The 20,624-nt window shown below is 37.8% G+C and overlaps 2 protein-coding genes across 8 annotated transcripts in view; one reads left to right on the top strand and one right to left on the bottom strand.

The window, feature by feature from the left end:
* Positions 1-6,461, top strand: part of CROT (carnitine O-octanoyltransferase) — a 42,646-nt gene extending 36,185 nt beyond the window's left edge. For all 4 annotated transcript variants that reach the window (XM_060196300.1, XM_007531925.3, XM_016192054.2 and 1 more), the window contains 5 exons: positions 2,521-2,644; positions 3,679-3,757; positions 3,855-3,948; positions 4,054-4,173; positions 5,602-6,461. In XM_060196300.1, coding sequence (XP_060052283.1) covers positions 2,521-2,644; positions 3,679-3,757; positions 3,855-3,948; positions 4,054-4,173; positions 5,602-5,722 — 538 coding nt within the window. In that variant the 3' untranslated portion in view covers positions 5,723-6,461. The remainder of the gene's footprint in view (positions 1-2,520; positions 2,645-3,678; positions 3,758-3,854; positions 3,949-4,053; positions 4,174-5,601) is intronic.
* Positions 6,462-8,383: 1,922 nt separating this feature from the next.
* ABCB4 (ATP binding cassette subfamily B member 4) overlaps positions 8,384-20,624 on the bottom strand; it is a 97,351-nt gene continuing 85,110 nt past the window's right edge. For all 4 annotated transcript variants that reach the window (XM_060196293.1, XM_060196294.1, XM_060196295.1 and 1 more), the window contains 5 exons: positions 16,279-16,435; positions 15,358-15,555; positions 13,152-13,358; positions 9,927-10,073; positions 8,384-8,632 (listed from right to left, as the gene is read on the bottom strand). In XM_060196293.1, coding sequence (XP_060052276.1) covers positions 8,426-8,632; positions 9,927-10,073; positions 13,152-13,358; positions 15,358-15,555; positions 16,279-16,435 — 916 coding nt within the window. In that variant the 3' untranslated portion in view covers positions 8,384-8,425. The remainder of the gene's footprint in view (positions 8,633-9,926; positions 10,074-13,151; positions 13,359-15,357; positions 15,556-16,278; positions 16,436-20,624) is intronic.

The following is a 20,624-nucleotide window of genomic DNA, read 5'->3' as shown; positions in this document are numbered from 1 at the left end:
TTCTTCTCAACATTTCAACTCAATTTTCCCAACACCATTTGTTCAAGAGACTATCTTTTCTTCATCTAATGTTTATGATCCCTTTGTCAAAAAATATAGCTTATTCTTGGGCTCTCAATTCTATTCCATTTGCCTGTGTGACTGTTTTTGTTCAAGTACCAGGGAATTTTGATTACAGTAGCTCTGTAATATAGTTTGATGTCTGGAAGTGCCTTAATTATTATTCTTTTTTCTCAAGATTGCTTTGGCAGTCCTAGATATTTTCTGATTTCAGAAAAATTTTTGTAGCTTCTGTTCTATTCTCTTAAAGAAATTTCGTGGAACTTTAATGGGAATTGCATTTAATCTACATATGGATCTGGGGTATAATAATCATTTTGATGATGTAAGTTCTTTCAATCCATGGGTATGGGATGTCTTTCCACTTCCTTGTATCTGAAAATAAGAGAACTTCATATTTTTAATTATTACATAATTTCCAAACCAGAAGGACAGACATTACTTTGGGAGAGTTTAAAAATAGTTTAACTTAATTCTACAGTCATAGTAAAGTCTAAAGAGCATGCCATCTGTTGTGTAACAGGGTATCCCAAAACTGAGTGATTCAAAACACCAAACACTTAACGTCTCACACAGTCTTCATATCCAGAGACGTTTCGCAGTTTCTTTACACCGAGATGTCTCTGCTGGACAGCTTCCAGTACAGTAGCTGGCTCTCCTCAGAGTAAGAAAGTGAGATCAAGGGAGAATTTACTTTTTTTTTTTTTTTGCCTCCAGGGTTATTGCTGAGGCTCGGTGCCTGTACTACGAACCCACTGCTCCTGGAAGCTATTTTTCCCCTTTTGTTGCCCATGTTATTATTGTTGTCATTATTGTTGGATAGAATAGAGAGAAATCCAGAGAGGAAGGGAAGACAGAAATGAGGAAAGAGAGAGAGAGAGAGAGACCTGCACACCTGCTTCACCACTTGTGAAGCAACCTCCCTGCAGGTGAGGAGCAGGGGCTCGGACCAGGATCCTTATGCCTGTCCTTGCACTTTGCGCCATGTGCGCTTAACTCGCTGTGCTACCACCCGACCCAAGATAATTTACTTTTGTCATAATTTAATTTTAAAAGTGGCATCCCTTCACTTCTGTTGGATCCTTTTCACTAGAAAAATATCAGTAGGTTTGGGGAGTCGGGCGGTAGAGCAGCGGGTTAAGCGCATGTGGCGCAAAGCACAAGGACTGGTCTAAGGATCCCATTTCGAGCCCAGGGCTCCTCACCTGCAGGAGAGTCGCTTCACAGGCGGTGAAGCAGGTCTGCAGGTGTCCGTCTTTCTCTCCCCCTCTCTGTCTTCCCCTCCTCTCTCCATTTCTCTCTGTCCTATCCAACAACGACGACATTAATAACTAAAACAATAAAAACAAGGGCAACAAAAGGGAATAAATAAATAAAATATTTTTTAAAAATATCAGTAGGTTCAGCGTCATAATTAAAGTGAAAGAGTAAACCAGGGCATAAATAGGAGGACTGAGAGATCGCGAGAATCTTAGATGCCACCTACCTTAGACTCCAACATGCATAAACAGCAGCCAAGCCTTTGAAATATAATATGCCAGGCCTTATGTACCAGAGTTTTTTCATCTGGCTTATCATCTGGATTCAGTGTCTGCACAACTTTATCATTTTTTTTTAATATTTATTTATTCCCTTTTGTTGCCCTTGTTTTATTGTTGTAGTTATTGATGTCATTGTTGGATAGGACAGAGAGAAATGGAGAGAGGAGGGGAAGACAGAGAGGGGGAGAGAAAAACAGACACCTTCAGACCTGCTTCACCACCTGTGAAGCGACCCCCCTGGAGGTGGGGAGCCAGGTCCTCGAATTGGGATCTGTAGCCAGTCCTTGCGCTTTGTGCCACCTGGGCTTAACCCGCTGCATTACCGCCCGACTCCCAATTCTATCACTATTCTTGGACTTGTTTCCTCCCTCCCTTCCTTCCCTCCCTCTCTTCCTCCCTTTTTCTGACAGAGAAGGAGAGAAGGAGAGGGGAAAAATACACCAGCAGTACTGTTGCTTCTCAGCTTTTAGAGCTTCCCCTCTAAAGGTGGTGACTAGGTCCTTGAGCCCTGTGTCCTCATGCATAGTAGTATGTGCATTCTACTAGGCATACTACTGCCCAATGCTTAAATTTTATTATTTTTTTTATTGCCACCAGGGTTAATACTACATTATGAACACACCAGTCTTGGAAACCATTTTTTCCTCTTTTATTTCTTTCTTTTTCTCTCTCTATCTGTTTTGTAGGTCAGAAAGGAATTGAGAGGGTGGAGATAGGGAGAGAAAATTATAGATACCTGCAGACCTGTGTTACCACTCAAGAAGTATCCCCACTGTGGGTGGGAAAGCGGTGGCTCTAACCTAGGTTCTTGCACATGGTAATGTGTGCACTTAACTGAAACCATTTGCATAACTATCATGTTGTCTTTCTGGCCCTAGAATATTTTCTTATGGCACATTCTTTCATTTTTTCCTTGTAGCCCTGGTTGCTGCTATGAAACAGCTATGACTAGATATTTTTATCATGGCCGAACAGAAACCATGCGATCATGCACAATGGAAGCTGTCAGGTGGTGTCAGTCCATGCAGGATCCTTCTTCCACTGTGAGTATTTGAAAAAAAAAAAAAATTCATACAATTTGTGTGATTGTGTTAAAGGAGCTGAGAGTCCTAATATCTTCTTTGCCTTAGTCTCTCTGAATTAGAAAAAAAATTATTTCTAGTTTTTTTTTTCTTGACAGTTTCCAAACATTTATTTGTTCATTTGTCAGTGAAGTATATACTTGGGAAGAAGAATAAGAAGCTGGGTGGCCTACGAAGCCAGTTTGTGCCATTTTCTAGAGAAAGTCTCTTCAATAATAGAAGTATTACACTGTTAATCCTATATCTAGACTTAACAGTAAAGTGTAATTTAAAATGTTTTTTTCTTGATTTTATTTTTATTTTTTGTACATTTTATAGAACAAAGAAATTGAAAGGAGGGTGAGAGAGGGGAAGAGAGAGACAACTGCAGCACTGCTTCACTACTTGTTAAGCTTCCCACCCCCACCCCCCACATATGGGGACTGGGTGCTTCAACCTGGGTCCTTGGCATGGCAATATATGTATTTAACCAAATGTGCCACTGCTCAGCCCCCCAAAAATGTTTCATAAAATGAAGTTTTTCTTAATGTGGTTAGGGAATTTTGAAATCACGATTGTTCTTTTCATATAGTAGCAGCAGCATTATTTTTATTTTATTATACCTTTCTGTAAGTATTTAGAAAATAGGATAGTTATTTCCCGCTACCCTTTAGTATTGCATTTGTTTGGTTAATGTCGATAAATGTAACTTTGTATGTGTTAATTTAAATTCATATAATTGATTCACAGTCATTTTTTTCAACTATACTTTAGTTTTGAAATCCTACCTGCTGCTGTCTTTACATTTACTATTACTTTGATATTTCCCACAAGCATATAGGGAAGAAAAGTCAGTGAAGAAGGAGTAAAAAAAAGACATACAAGCATTATTGAAAAGTCTTCATAGTCATCATCATTTCTCTTCCACATTATTCAAATACTGATTTTATTAAGATTATGTTTTAAATTTGGGTTCTGTATATAGTTTAATAATTGTTTCTTGATTTTTAATACAGCGTCTTCACCAGCAGCAAACTATGTTGCAAGCCTTTGCAACACATAATAAAACTATGAAAGATTGTTCTGCTGGAAAAGGTACTGATTTTGAAATTATTCTGCTTTGAAAAACTGTCTTATTGAAATACGAGAAATTTTTTTTCTCTCTAACTTCAATTTGGGGTTTCATTTACAGGATTTGACCGTCATCTTCTAGGTTTATTACTTACAGCAAAAGAGGAAGGTCTCCCAGTTCCAGAACTCTTTACAGATCCACTTTTCTCCAAAAGGTAATTGATATAGTGCTTTCTTTCCCCCCCTATATTTAAAAATTCTTTAACAATAAGATAAGCTTCAGTAAGCCTAGTAATATATTGTTTCTTTATGTTACACAGTGGAGGAGGAGGAAACTTTGTTCTCTCAACAAGTCTTATTGGTTATTTAAGAACCCTGGGAGTCGTAGTTCCTATGGTACACAATGGCTATGGATTTTTCTACAACATTAGAGATGACAAGTAAGGCTGCTAGTTTTATTCATACTGTACTAAGATTAAGAAAACTATTACTTGTGTGTTTTTCTGGCATTATTATTCTGATTATGCTGTCATTTGTCACTTGCCACTTAAGTAGTTAATCTTAGGTAATCATTGTATATTTATATTTCTACATACTTTTGAGACACTTGTCACACCAGTTCACTAAATATGCATAACACTAGTTGAGGCTGATTGAAAGGCCAGTGTGCATGTTAACATGCTTGTTCTACTCTGAAGAAAGGAATTGTGAGATATGAATACCATAGGAACAGATTTCTTTTGCATATCTATTTTAAGACATATCACTTACTGTATTTTCAATAGATAGTTTCTGTAAGTTAGATTATATTGTCCCTTTGTGAATTTCACTCTCTATTATTTCAAATAATTTACAATGCCATTATATATGCTTTGAAGTATCTTAATGGCTGAAAAAGTCTGTATCTTTTTATAATTTAACCAATTTCCTAAAATTTCCAGTTTCTAATTATAGGTAATGCATAATGTAATATATCATTATTTCATAACATATTGCCAACTCTAGATATTACAAAACATCCTTTACCAATTGAATAGACAAAAATAACAATTTAATTATCTTTGTTTATTGGCATGTGGACCTCTTTTTGTAAATTGTATATGTAGAAATGTTTGTTTCTTTTTATAATTTAGAAAGATACACATTTTTAAATTTTATTTAATAAGAAGTTCTGTGGTCTTAAAGAGACAGTGAGCAGAGCACCATACACCATACAATATATACAGTACCAAGGACCTAACCCAGGGTCTTGAGCATGCAAGTCTTATACTCTGCTTGCTGAACCACCTCCCTAGACTTGAATAGGGATTGTGAATCTTTGAAAAGATTTAGATGCTATTAAGATTTTTCTAGGAAGAGGTCATTTTTTGTTTAGTACAGTAAGACCTGAATCAGTAGCACTCGAGCTTTGGTTAAATTTTTGTTCCCTTGTGGTCCAGGAGGTGCTGCAGTGGATAAAGCATTGGATTCTCAACCATGAGGTCCTGAGTTTGATCCCCAGCAGCACATGTACCAGAGTGATGGCTGGTTCTCTCTCTTCCTATCTTTCTCATGAATAAATAAATAAAATCTTTAAAAATTTTTTGTTGTTCCCTTTTGTAGTTATGTTCTAATTACAAAGTAATTTAGCATTTCTAGCATCATGTGTGTTTATATGTATGTATTTATATGTGCGTGATATATATATATATATATATATATATATATCTTTGTCTTTGTGTCTAATTATATTCATGTCAGCAACAATTCACATATCTTATACTAATAGTGAAATGGGATAATGGTCATATTTACCATAAACACTGAGAGTTGTTGTGCCATGACCTTTACTTAGTACTAAGCAGTCATTTATTATTTGTGCTTCACAGGTTTCTTCTGGCCTGCTCTGCCTGGAAATCATGTCCAGAAACTGATGCAGCAGAACTTCTCCAACAGATTTTTCATGCTTTCCATGATATGATGCACCTGATGAACATTGCTCATCTTTAGATAATCACTTATTAAGCACTTAACAGAATAGATCATTAAACTGAATGCTACAGAATGAGTTGGTAAAGTGAGATAGGAAGGGATGTTAACTTGAATGAAACTAGCTAAATGATGAGATTAGGATAATCATGTTCTTTAAATTCTGACAAAGTAGAAATATGTTTAAGCTTCTTCTGTTGCAGCAGCAATGAAAATTATAACACCGAATAAAGGACTATGCAAAATTTCAGAAAGCCTCAACAATGCAAATTTAACAATGCAGGTCTCACTCTCTCTTTTTTTTTTTTTGCTGGTTCCTGTACAAGTTATAAATCCTCTCTCTGGACATCATTGTAGAGTCTCTCAAGCACTTTAACATTTCTAGTTGCCAACGGGTATAAAATAAATGTTTAGATGCTAATTTTGCTGAAATCAATGTTTCTTACCTATACCACAAGGATGCAAACCTGCTAAGTTTGGGAAAGACCACTATAATTTAATGATGCTCTGAAATAAATTTTCTGTTGAACAGACAGAAGAAAAAGGATGTAAGGAGGTTTACATTTTCTGGCAAAAAAAAAAAATCCATCATACTGTATTGTTGTAATTAGCTTGAATATGTAAGCACTTATATGTAAAATTAACGGTTAGGGACTTCATGATAAATGTTAAATATTAATTCTCAGGATTTTGCAGTTTGTTATTTTCTCCTCTTGTTCAATTTTGTAGTTTCTATTGAAAAAATAAACTCTAAAAATCAGATAGTTGCTTGCTTTGAGTATGTGAGTCATGGCTGCTGTTCTTATACTTTCTGATGTGTTACATATTACTGTGCAATACCACCCAAAAATTAGTGTCATAGAATAGTTATTTATCAGTAGTTGAATAGTTGATTATGAAAAGTTGGGTAAGTATTTTGCTAGTCTTGCCTAATTTTTAAAAATATTTTTAATTATTTATTCCCTTTTTGTTGCCCTTGTTGTTTTCTTGTTGTAGTTATTATTGTTGTTTGTCTTCATTGTTGGATAGGACAGAGAGAAATGGAGAGGGGAGGGACAGACACCTGCAGACCTTCTTCACCGCTTGTGAAGTGACTTCCCTGCAGGTGGGGAGCCCAGGGCTTGAACCAGGATCCTTGCACTGGTCCTTGCGCTTTGCACCACGTTGCTTAACTCGCTGCGCTACCGCCCAACTCCCGCCTAATTTTTTTATGTAGCTATAATTACATGAGTGCTGGACAGAAGATGTAAAATTAAGATGCTTCCACTCACTTGGGACTTGGCTGGCTACAAGTCTCTCTTCATGTGGCCCTGGTTAGTGTTCTAGTCCAGAATTTTATAATTGACAGTGTTCCAGAGCGAAAGTTAGCAGTTACAAGTTCTCTTGAGGTCGAGGCTTGAAGTCACATGTTACTTTTTTACTCTGCTGGCTAAAACAAGTTACAAAAGGGGACAGATTCAAGGGGTGGGGGGGTGAAGTGTCAACTTTTGTTAAAAGCAACAGCAGTCATTTTGTAGTGTGCACATTCTAGAAAGATGCTAGTATATTTTGTGTGCTGGGTATAGACTTTAAAAAAAAATAATCTCCTATGTTTTACATTTGAGACTAGTTTATTGTTTCTTTGTGAAAATCAGAGTTGGAGTCTATGACATTTAATAAATCCTTAATAGTTACTATAGAATTTGGAAGCTGAAACTTCCTAGTTATATGAAATCTAAACTAAGGACTGTTTTTCCTCATTACTAAAGTTTTGTAGGCTAGAATACCAGGCTGTTGAATGATTTGTTTTTTTCTTTTGTTTTTGGTTGGTTCCTTTAAATTGTCACCTGGAGTTGGGTATTTTAGAAACTGATTATCTCTTGTAAAGAGGTCATTTCCACTCATTATATGTTTTTAAAATGCTCAATGTTAAAAATCACTTGGACTATTTTTTTACAGATTCTTGGACCTCAACCTAGACCTGTTAAGTCAAGTTTGCAGGGGCATATGCTCTAGGATCCTTATTAGGTGATTTTTAGACTAATTACATAGAAATAAATAGGATTTTACTCATATAGTCAGTATAGTTATGTATCTCTTGCCTCACTCTTCTCTTGGTTAATCTGAAATTTAGTCAACTGCTATGATAGGTCACATTGAGAAATTCCTTGATAGTCTATTACAGATAGACTAGATTGGATAGTTTATATTTATGAGTATAAATAACTTAACACAATAATGGGAGAAATTGCTCCCAATTCATCATGTAATCTACCTAGATATTTAAGACCATAAAATTATCTTGGATCAGGGAAAATAGCTCTGGACTTGGATATGCGAGCTCCCAGGTGTTTTTTTTTTAATTTTTATTTATTTATTAGATAGAGACAGCCAGAAATTGACAGGGAAAGGGGGAATATAGAAACAGAGAGATACCTGAAGACCTGCTTCACCACTTGCAAAGCTTTCCTCCTGCAGGTGGGGACTAGGGGCTCGAACCTGGGTCTTTGTACATTGTAACATGTATGCTTAACTAGGTATGCCACAACCTAGTCCCCTAAGTTCCCAGTTTTGATCCCTAGCCCTACCAATAGAGCTAAGCAATGCTCAAATGACAAAAAGAAAACAAACAAACAAAAAACACTGTGTAAACCAAATTGACCTGATATATGATAAACTAGAAATTTCTTTTAGAAATCAGAAAAAGTTGTAGAATTTGAATTTATTTTCAGTACATAATAGAGTTCATAAGTTCTGTGTCCCAGTCTGAACAGTGACCATGGAATAGTAGATGCCTTTCTGTGCCAGCAGCTGTTGGTGTGTGCCGTGCTCCTTGACTTTGCCATTTTGAAACACCACTATCAGGTCTGCATTCTGGATGGTGGACAGGTGGTGCGCGATCACTATGCAGGTGCGGCCTTCTCTAGCTTTGTCCAGGGCTTCTTGGACAATCTATTGGTAAAGGAAACAGAGGTCTTATCTTTAAAAATTGTATGAGTAAATTTTGGCACAACAGAAAAATTTAAAAAACTTGCCATCCCTGCAAAAATAATAATAAACCAAAAAAAAAAAAACACCCCACTTTATTTTCTTATCTCTTTGAATCTTTGGTTTTATGCACATATTTATCTACATAATTGACATGTAGCTGTTTTCTGCTTTTTAGTTATAAAAATGGAGTCACATTATAAATTATCACAAATATTTACATTTTTAACTTTTTAAATTTATTTACTCATTGGGTAGAGACAGACAGAAACTGAGCAGGAAGGGGGAAATAGAGAGGGAAAGAGACAGACACCTGCAGCCCTGCTTCACTACTCATGAAGCTTTCCCCATGTAGGTGGAGACCAGGGGCTTGAAAGTGGGTCCTTGCGCACTGTAATGTGTGCGCTTAACCAGGTGCGCCACCACCTGGTCCCTTTACATTTTCTCAATAGTTATTATTTATTTATTTATTTATTTATTTATTTATTTATTTATTTTGCCTCCAGGGTTATTGCTGGGACTCGGTGCCTGCACCACGAATCCACTGCTCCTGGAGGCTATTTTTTCCCTTTTGTTGCCCTTGTTTTTATCATTATTATGGTTATTATTATTATTGTTGTTGTTACTGATGCCGCTGTTGTTGGATAGGACAGAGAGAAATCAAGAGAGGAGGGGAGAAAGAGAAGGGGAGAGAAAGAAAGATACCTGCAGATCTGCTTCACTGCTTGTGAAGCTTTCCCCCTGCATGTGGGGAGTTGGGGGCTCGAATCGGGATCCATACGCCAGTCTTTGCGCTTGCTTTGCACCATGTGCACTTAACCCACTGCGCTACTGCCTGACCCTCTTAGTTCTTTCATTGAATATTTTACAGTTTTTCATTGTTACAGTTAATGTGAAAAACTGATTTATGTGCCTTTTTAAGAATTGACTTATTTCATATGAGATAGAAAAACCAGAAAGTCATCCCAGTACCTGCAGTGCTGGGAATTGAACCAGGAGCCTCAGGCATGCAAATCCTCAGATACTTCCCTGGCTAATGAACTGAGTAACTTTTTCTTTTGGATACTTTACTTTTGGTTTATTAAAGTAATATGTAACCATTTAGAAAATTAGGAAGTGAGACATAAAATTTAAGGTAAACTCTTATTTCAAAATACTTTCTGAATTATTTACTTTTTCTTGTGCATACATATGTTTTCCATGGTAGAGAGCACAAAACACTTAATCTTTAAACAAGACATGAAGTAGAAGGCCACACCTTTTCACTTTCAGTATCCAGAGCTGATGTAGCTTCATCCAATAGTAGGATTTGAGGTTGTCTGATAAGGGCTCTGGCAATAGCAATCCTCTGTTTTTGGCCTCCTGATAGCTGAGTCCCCTTATCTCCCACTCTTGTTTCATATTTCTGCAAGTTAGCCGTTAATAAAGTTAACGTAACTATAGCCCATAAAATTAATGATATAGTATATAAGCTTAATATTTGACAGTTGTATTTATAAGGAAAACATTTAGAATCAAGTTTCTATAGATAATGATAGATTCTGAAGGTCACAGAACAGTCATTTTCAAACTTAGACTAGAAAAGTAATAACTAGTTTTCAGTGTTAACTTTACACTACAAACTTGAAGATGGGGTATGTCGTAGCTCATCTGGTCGAGAGTATATGTTATCTTGCATGAGGACCCAGGTTTAAGTCTCCAGTCCTCACCTACAAGGGGGAAGCCTCATAAGTAGTGAAGCAATACTGTAGATCTCTTTCATCTATTTCTCTCTGTCTCTATCAGAAAAGAAAAATAAATCTAAAAACTGGCCACTAGAAACTATGGCATTAACATGTGGGCACCATGCTCCAGCAATAACCCTGGAGGTAGAAAAAAAAAAAAAACAGAAAGAAAGAAATTAGAAGAACAAAATCTTGGCCAGGTGATGGTATATTTGACTAAGTGCACGTGTTACCATGTGCAAGGGCCAGGGTTTGAGCCCTTGATCTTTACCTGCAGGGGAGATGTTTCATGAGCAGTGAAGCAGATCTCAGGTGTCTATATTTCTCTGTTCCACCCTCCCCTCTCATTATCTCTTTGTCCTATTATATTAAAAAAAAAAAGCCACAGGATTAGTGAACTCGTAGTACTGGCACCAAACCCCAATGATAACCCTGGTGGCAAAAAAAAAAAAAAAAATCTTGGGCTGACTTGACAGATTCAGAAAGGAGAAATTAACAAGATCAGGAATAAACAGCAAAGTGGATTTTTCTCATATTCAACCATTTTTTGACGTAATATATAGTGTTTCCTACCTAAAAGAATAGTATTTGCATAGTTGGAGCTATGCTATTGTATCTCAAAAAATAATATAAAATTGAGCTGGGTATTATGTAGTAATACTGCATGCACAATCCCCCTAGATTACAATTACAATTACAACCCCTAGGTACAATAGAATTGTTTTTTGTTTGTTTTTAACCAGAGCACTGCTCAGCTCTGGTTTATGGTGGTGTGGGGGGTTGAACTTGGGACTTCGGAGCCTCAGGTATGAGTCTCTTTCCATAACCATGATGCTATCTACCCCGCCCTAGAAATCATCTTGATAGAATTTATCTGTAACGCTACATGAAGACAGGAGTACAATTGTGCATGTTTGTGCAAATATTTTATTATACTCAACTCTATGCAGAATTAAAAAAGCAAATCTCAAAAGTTATGTACTATATACACACTTATATAATGTTCCTAAGTTAGGAAATTTTAGAAATGAAGAACAGTTAGTATTTACCACATTAAAGGCAGGAAGGAGTGAGAATGGCTAACACAGAACAAGGGATTTTTCTATGATAAGTATAAAATGTTCTCCACTGGCGAAATAACTCACCAACAGTGTGCTGCTTAGCTATGTGTATGACCCAGGTTTGAGTCTGGTCTCCACTGTCTTCAAGGAAGTTTTGGTCTCAGTCCCTCCCTCTTTCTTTTCTCCCCTCCCTCTCTTCCTCCCTGTCCTTAAAAATGAAAATGAGGGAGTCGGGTTGTAGCGCAGCGGGTTAAGCACAGGTGGCGCAAAGCACAAGGACCGGCATAAGGATCCCGGTTCGAACCCCGGCTCCCCACCTGCAGGGGAGTCGCTTCACAGACGGTGAAGCAGGTCTGCAGGTGTCTATCTTTCTCTCCTCCTCTCTGTCTTCCCCCCCTCTCCATTTCTCTCTGTCCTATCCAACAACGACGACAACAACAATAATAACTACAACAATAAAACAACAAGGGCAACAAAAGGGAATAAATAAATAAAATAAAATATTTTAAAAAAATGAAAATGAAATATTCTGTATCCTTTTTAAAAATATTTTATTTATTAATGAGAAAGACAAGAGGAGAGAGAGAGAAAGAACCAGACATCACTCTGGTACATGTGCTGCCAGGGATTAAACTCAAGACCTCATGCTTGAGAGTCCAATGCTTTCTCCACTGCACAGTTCACAAACTACTCTGTCTTAATTGCGGTAGTAGATATATGAATCCACTTTTCCTGTGTAATTGCATTGCATGAAAATAATTCACAAATAGGCAAATGACTAAGTAAAACTGAAGAAATCTAAATAAGATCAGTAGATTGTAGCGGTATCAGTATCCTGATTATGAAAGTGAATTACAGATTTGCAAGGTGTCTTTGGGTAAAACTAGTAAAAGATACTTTCTTACAACTGTATAAATCTATCATTGTCTCAAAATGCAAACTGAATTTTAAAAAAGTAACAGATAGGGAGTTGGGCGGTAGCGCAGTAGGTTAAGCGCATGTGGCACAAAGTGCAAGGACCGGCATAAGGATCCTGGTTTGAGGCCCCGGTTCAAGCCCCCAGCTCCCCACCTGCAGGGGAATCACTTCATAGGCGGTGAAGCAGGTCTGCAGGTGTCTGCCTTTCTTTCTCCCTCTCTGTCTTCCCCTCCTCTCTTCATTTCTCTCTGTCCTAACAACGACGACATCATCAACAACAACAACAACAATAAAACAACAAGGGCAACAAAAGGGAAAAAATAAAAGTAACAGATAAACCAAATACAAATGAAGTCCAAATGCCCATTACCACTAGCTTGGAACCTGAGATATGGTGCCTTGACTTATCATAACCTCATTTGCTTTTACTATGTTTGTATAATAGACATAACAAGTAATTTCTCTTATTACCAATAAGGATCATAACTTGGTAACAGGAAATTTAATATCTTGATTAGTGTCATAATGTTAATAAATAACTTTTACTACATAACATTGTTTGTATCTAAGGAGGGAGAGAGAGAGAGAGAGAAGGGGTGGTGTAGGGGAAGACTTGCAGCTCTCCTTCACCACTTGTGAAGCTTTCCTTCAATACATAGGGGCTAGGGACCTGAACCAAGGTCCTAGTGTATGCTACTGTGTGTGTGTGACTGGGTGCACCACTGCCTAGCCCCTATAGTTGACTACTATATTTTCCTAGGAAAGGAGCAGTTAACTTACATGGGGTAGTGTCTCGATGAAAGGATGTATGTTGGCTGCTTTGGCTGCACTCACAATTTCATCCTTTGATACAACCCGGCTATTATCTCCATAGGCAATATTCTCAGCAATACTGCAATCAAATAGTATGGGCTCCTGGGACACAATTCCAAGTTGGGCTCTGAGCCACTGAATATTGAGTTTCTTTGCTTCTTGACCATCTAGAAGCTAAAAAACAAAGTTCACAAACTATAATAAAGGCTTTAAAAGAAAAAAAAAAGTAAGTTATTAGACTGAACATTTAGAGGTCTGTTGCACGTAGGCATCAATTTATCATCACAGTTTTTAAGCACTTACACTGTTGGTGGCCTCCACAGCCAATGAAATCATTTTAATGGTAATCAGATCATTCCTATCTTGGTCTCACTGGCAAAATGGTTGTATGTTTGGCTTGTTTCCCCAAATTCCTTTCCTTGTCCTAATCTTTCCTCTTCAGACAAGTGTACATCCTTTGTCTTTAAGAAACTGCAGTTAGATATCCTACTTCTATCAATTATTCCCCGAATGACTGTAACTGTAGCTTAACCTCATCCCCACCCCAAGCATACCAGAAAAAAAAGAAAACAAAATTAACCAAGTCGATAAACTTCTGTTCTACAGCTCTTTCCCATGAGAACTGCCAGTCTTAAACTTCACCCATTTCTATTTCTGAGATTAAAAACAAAAGCTCAATGGGAAATGAACATGCTCAAAGGATCATTTCTATGAGAATTGGATTTCTATAAAAAATTATCTTGTAGTTGTTTTTGCTGTTGTTTTATTTTGTCATTGCCATGGGGTCACCATTCAAGGATGGCTTTTTCAGATAGAGAGGTAAAGAAAAGAAAGGGAAAGACACCATAACATTCAAGTTTCCCCCAGTGTGATGGGGACTAGGCTTGAACTTGAGTCACATGCAAGGCACAAAAAGTACCTCCCCAGGTGAGTTCTCTTGCCAGTCCATGGTAGTAGTTTTCATTTTTGTTTGTTTGTTTTCTATAAGAAAGAGACATGATACTTACAATAAAATGGCTAAGAACACAGCTTCCTATTGAGCTGTTGGAAAAATCAATATTTTTCTATGCAAAAATGTGTCATGACTTTTCTAACAGTCCAATACAAGGGGAAAGCTACAGCAAAGGAACAGACTATAAATGGGGGTGGACTGCAAAGCTTGGTCAGTGAGTGGCATCCTAAAATGAAACATTAGTAGTAAAAACTATGTCCTCATACATGAAAGAGATCCAGGAACTAGGTGTCAAACAAACAAACAAACAAACAAACAAACAAAAAACAGTGATGGTGGGGCCGGCCGGCTGGTGCACAGGGCTGAATGCACACATTACCATGTGCAAGGATCAGTGTTCAAGTCCCCAGTTCCCACCTGCAGGGGGCAAGCTTCCCAAATGGTGAAGCAGTGTTGTTGGTCAGTCAGTGTCTATCTGTCAGTCAATCTATCTCCCCCTTCCCTCTCAATTTCTCTGTCCTATCAAATTATAAATAAAAAAAGAAAGAAAGAAAGAGAGAGAGAGAGAGAGAGAGAGAAAGAGAGAGAGAGAGAGAGAGAAAGAAAGAAAGAAAGAGAGAAAGAGAGAAAGGAAGACTAATGATGCAAGTCAAATATGAAAGGACTGGAGTTAAGGATCAAAATCTGAATTGGAGAGCTGAGACAAAGGAAGTGGGAGAGGTAAAGCAGGCACCAGTAGTCTGTCCTGGGAGTATTATTAGAATTCTGAAGAGGAATTTGTGACTTACCTTTACAAGCAGAAAAGTAATTGTTTTACTGAGCAGAATCAGGCTGTCAAAAGGTCAAAGGGTAGAAATTCTAGTCACAGCTGGTCCTTGAATATTATGGTTTTGTTCAACATTGTTTTGTGGTAAAGATGGGACTAAAAGAATCTTGGTCAGGATTGAGTGTAGTTAACTTGTCTGAGGACCTAGTTTTGCTACACACTTAAAAGTTCAGTTTCCCAAAACTTATTGGCATCTTTAAATGAGGATTTACTGTATTCCGCCCTATGTCTTTTTCTGACTATGGTGATAGTTTGGGGTTGATAGAAAGTGGTCATTGTAGCACAGGATTATAGATTCTGGCCTTTTTTTTTTTTTAAATCCAATACATCAGATTGTTTTGGCCACCTGAAATAAAGTCTTAAATCAAATTACTGATGTAACTTAGTGCACTCACCACTCTTCCAGCCATAGGGTCATAGAACCTCTCAAGAAGCTGTACCACTGTGCTCTTCCCACAGCCGCTGGGGCCCACTAGGGCCAGGGTCTGGCCTTTCTTCACTTCGAGGCTCAATCTCTGAAGCACTGGCACGTTTGGTCGGGTGGGATAGTTGAACATGACTTCATTAAATGTGACATTCCCTTCAAGCTTCTCCTAAAAAAAATTAACATTGCTATTGTAATTGGTCTTATAATTATTGGGATAAAAAGTATTATCGCAAGAAATCTTTGCTAATGACTGAAAAAGAGGAGGACTGAAAGGTGGGGCACCTGGTTAAGTACACACATTATCATGCTTGAGGACTTGGGTTTGAGCCCCTGCTCTCCACCTGCAGGGGGGAGGCTTCATGAGTAGTGAAGCAGGGCTGCGATTACTAATTGCATTTACCACAAAATTGCACACAAATTCCTTCATGTGGAAACCAATCAGTTTAATACTTCTCAATTTTAAAAAATTTTAATGAGCTAAACTTCTAAATTCTTAACTCCCCTATGAAATGTTTAAATGCCAGGAAATTTGGCCAATTATTAGCACTGTAAATATAACAAAGCAAGCTAAATAATGTCAGTATGATAACCACAATTTTTCTTCTGTAACTGGAAACCAGGGAAGTGGGGCATCCGATAGAGCACAAACATCACACATCACCATGTGTAAGAACCTGGGTTCGAGCCCCCCAGTCCCCACCTGCAGGGGCAAAGCTTTGCAAGTGGTGAAGCACTCCCTACCTTGCCCCTTCATCTTCATTTCTCTCTGTCTCTATCCAAAGTAAGTAAAATAATATTTTTTAAATTTCATCCTGTGATTATAATCTAGCAGAAAGCAAACCTTTAGGAAAAAAATTAACCAAGAACTCATTGGACAGCAACAACTCACAGGCCTCAGTCCTTCTTCACTGTAGCTATCAATCAAAGGTTGTCTTTCAAATAGCATAAACAAGTGGGCTGCAGACAGCTTGGCTTTAGCATAGTCCAGAGCAAAGGAACTAGCATGTCCTAAAGCCACTGCGCCAAACACAATTGCAGAAAACACCCTAGGCAGAAGTAGAGGAATTGAAAAATCAGTTTGTATCATTAGTTCTGTAGTATAAAATCTGAAGACATACAGTATTGATCTTCTTACTACTGTAGCATCACCTCCCTCCAATTCCATGATATTTCAGTAGTAAAAGCTATCCAGTGCCTGGGTGGCAGCTCAAGAGCAAAGCATATTCCATGCAAATGTGAGGCCCCTGGTTGATCTCAGCACTCACTGAATGTATAATGTAGTGGTGCTCTGGTCTCCCTCCCCTCTTAGACCCTCATATATAGGTGGAGAGATAGAGAGACAGAAAGACAGAGATAGAGATAGAGACAGGGATTGAGCTATATCAACCCAGAGAAAGGTAAGATGAGCCACTGCTGTGGGTCTCTTTTTCTCTATTGCTCCCTGGCTTCCTTTAGGAACCTCTAATTTCCTTGACTAATACAACCTTTTTTTTCACTTTTAAAGATTTATTATTATTATTTTAAAATCATTTTATTGGGGAAAATGGTTTGTAGGACAGTTGTTGATGCATGACTGCAGTTTCTGATCTCACTGTGATAGGTGTCTGCACATCACTCCCACCACCAACTCAAATCTCTCTTCACCATTGTGTCTGGGGTACCTTAAGCTCTCTCCCCCATCTCTCTCGAGTCCAGAGTTCTTTACCTTGCAGCAATACATCTTGCCCAATTCAGGTTTCAGCCTGTGTTTCCCTCTTCTTGCCTTGCTTCTTAAGTACCACCTATACGTGAGACCATCCAGTATTCATCCTTCTCCTTCTCACTTATCTAATTTAGTATTATCCATTCAAGTTCCATCCAAAATATGGAAGTGGATAAGATTTCTTACATCTCAGTAGTAGTATTTCATTTTTAAAATTAATTTATTTATTCCCTTTTGTTGCCCTTGTTGTTTTATTGTTGTAGTTATTATTGTTGTTGTTATTGATGTCGTCGTTCTTGGATAGGACAGAGAGAAATGGAGAGAGGAGGGGAAGAGAGGGAGAGAGAGAAAGATAGACACCTGCAGACCTGCTTCACCACTTATAAAGCGACCCCCCTGCAGGCAGGGAGCTGGGGACTTGAACCAGGAACCTTATGCTGGTCTTGTGCTTTGTGCCACGTGTGCTTAACCTGCTGCGCTACTGCCCGACTCTCAGTACTTCATTTTTAAAGCACTCATCTGTCATTGGGAATCTGAATTATTCCCCGTTTTGGATCATTACAAACTGATGCTATGAACATAGATGTACATAGATCTCTTTAGATAGGTGTCTTGTGTTCTTAGGATAGATTTCTAGGAAAGAAGCTACTGGATCATAGGGTAGATCAATTTATAATATTCTGAGGAAACTTCAGGCTGAACCAATTTACATTCCCACCAATAGTGTAAAAGTGTTCCTCTTTCCCCACATCCTTACCAGCATTTGTTTTTTCTAATTTATGACATTTTTTTTTTTTTGCCTCCAGGGTTATTTCTGGGGCTTGGTACTTGCACTATGAATCCACTGCTCCTGGAAGCTTTCTTTTCCCTTTTGTTGCCCTCGTTGTTGTTGTTATTATTGTTGTTGTTATTGCTGTCATTGTTGTTGGATAGGACAGAGAGAATTGAGAGAGGACAGGAAGACAGAGGGGGAGAGAAAGATAGATACCTGCAGACCTGTTTCACCGCCTGTGAAGTGACCCCTCAAACCAGGATCCTTACCTGGTCCTTTCGCTTCACGCCGTGTGTGCTTAACCCACTGTGCTACCACCTGGCTCCCTATTTATGACATTCTTACAGGTATGGGATCTCACTGTTGCCTTTATTTGCACTTCACAAATAATCATTTACTTTGAACATTTTCTTCTATGTCTGTTGGCCATCTGGTTATCTTCTTTAGTAAAAATTATATTCATGTCCTCTCCTAACTTTTTAATGAGGTGTTTCATTTTTTCTTACAGATTTTTGTGAACTCTTCATATATTTTGGTTATTAGCCCCTTGTCTACTATATGGCATGTAAAGATATCCCATTCAGTAAGGTATCTTTTTGTTTTGTGATGGTTTCTTTGGCTGTGCAGAAGCATTTCAGTTTTATGTAGTCCCATTGGTTTATTTGCATTTTTGTTGGGCTTGATTCTTCAAAGACATCTCTGATGCAAACATAGTACAGTTTTCTGCCAGAGTTTTCTATGTATTTATGGTTTCTGATCTAATGTCCAACTTTTTGATTCATCTGGAGTTAACTTGTACTTGGTGTGATGTGATGTTCCAATTTCATTCTTATGCATATTCCAACCCAATTTTCCCAGCACCATTCACTAAAAAGATACTTTTCTCCATTTGATGTTTTGAGACACCTTGTCAAAAATTAGTTTTCTGTATGTATGGGGGCTTAGTTGCTGGGCTTTCAATTATATTTCATGGGTCTGGCTATTTTTGTTCCAGTGTTAGCTGTTTTTTAGTATGATAGCCTGTAGTATAGTGTGAGATCAGGAAGCATGATGCCTCCATTTTTGTTTTGGTTTATTATTCTCAACTGCTTTGGCTATTCTGAGTATATTCCAATTTCAGATAAACTTTTGTAGCTTTTGCTCTGTTTTCTTAACAAAATTTTGTGGAAACTTGATAGGAATTGCATTAAATCATTGTAAGGGTCTAAGTAAAATAGTCATTTTTAACAATGCAATTCACCCAATACATAAGTGTGGAATATCTTTCCATTTCTTTTTTCTTTATTTATTTTACATGTTTTACAATTAACAGTAAATACAATAGTTCGTACATGCATAACATTTCTCAGTTTTCCACACAACAATACAACCCCCACCAGGTCTTCCGCCATTCTGTTCCAGAACCTGGACCCCCACCCCAGAGTCTTTTACTTTGGTGAAGTACACCAATCTTTCCATTTCTTTGTATCTTTTTCTATTTCCTTAAGTAGTCTTTCATAATTTTCAGTGATTCCCTTTCATCACTTTTGTTAAGTTTATTTCTAGTACCTTATTATTTTGCTGTTATTGTAAATGGAATTTATTTCTGGATTTCTTCTTCTGGCTTAGTGTCTGCAAGGTGGATGACAATAATTTTTGTATGTTTATTTTGCAGCCTGCCATCTTACTATATTGTTTGCAAATTTCTAGGAGCTTTTTGCTGGATTTCACTGTATATACTATCATACTGTCAAAAGCTTTTTCTGCCTCTGTTGAAATAATAATTTGGTTTCCCCTTTTAAATTTTTTTTTAATTATCTTTATTTACTAAATAGAGATAGCCAGAAACTTAGAGGGAAAGTCTGATAGGGAGAGAGACAGAGAGATGCCTGCAACACTATTTCACCACTTGCAAAGCTCCCCCCTGCAGGTGGGGACTGGGGGCTCAGACTCTGACTCTTGTGCACAGTAACATGTACACTCAACCAGGTGTGCCATCACTTTGCCCCCTCCCTCCTTTTTTCAAATTGTCACCAGGGTTACTGTTGGGGATTAAAGTCTGCACAATAAATCTATCATCACTTTTGGTGGTCATTTTCCCCTTTTTCTTTACATGACAAAGAGAGACTGAGAGGGAAGGGGAAGACTGAGATGGAGAAAGAGAGGTACTTACAGTACTGCTTCACCACCCATGAAACTTCCTCTTTGTAGATATGGACCTGGAGCTTGAACTTAAGTTTTTGCAAATGGTAACATGTGCACTCAGCTAGGTGCACCACCTCACAACCTGTTATGCACCTCTCATTGGTTTTCCAATGTGTTAATGTGGTGGGTTACACTTGTTGGTTTACATATATTGAACCAGTCTTACATCTCTGGGATAAGTGCTAATTGGTTAAGATATGCATTTTTTAAAGAAATATTTTTATTCTTTTACAAACATCTTATTTATTGTGGATAGAGACAGAGAGGTGAGAGGGAAGGAAAAGAGAGAGAAAGGGAAAGGGGGGAGAGAGATAGAGTGGCGCCTTTAGCACTGTTTCACAGTTTGGGAAGCTTCCCTTCTACAGTTGAGAACTGGGGTTTGAACATGGGTCCCTGTGCATTGTAATGTGTGTTCAACCGGGTACGCCACTACCTGGCCCTGATGTACATTTTTGTTAATGTACTGCTAAATCTGCTTTGCTAGAATTTTGTATTTTAATTTTTGTTCATTAGAGATATTGGTCTGTAGCTTTCTTTCTTTTTGCGTGTCTCTTTTAGTATCAGGGTGATATTGGCT

The sequence above is a fragment of the Erinaceus europaeus genome, chromosome 8 (assembly GCF_950295315.1).
Source record: "Erinaceus europaeus chromosome 8, mEriEur2.1, whole genome shotgun sequence".
Lineage (NCBI taxonomy): Eukaryota > Metazoa > Chordata > Mammalia > Eulipotyphla > Erinaceidae > Erinaceus > Erinaceus europaeus.
Note: the sequence above shows the minus strand (reverse complement) of the source record. Positions and strands in the feature narration are given on the sequence as shown.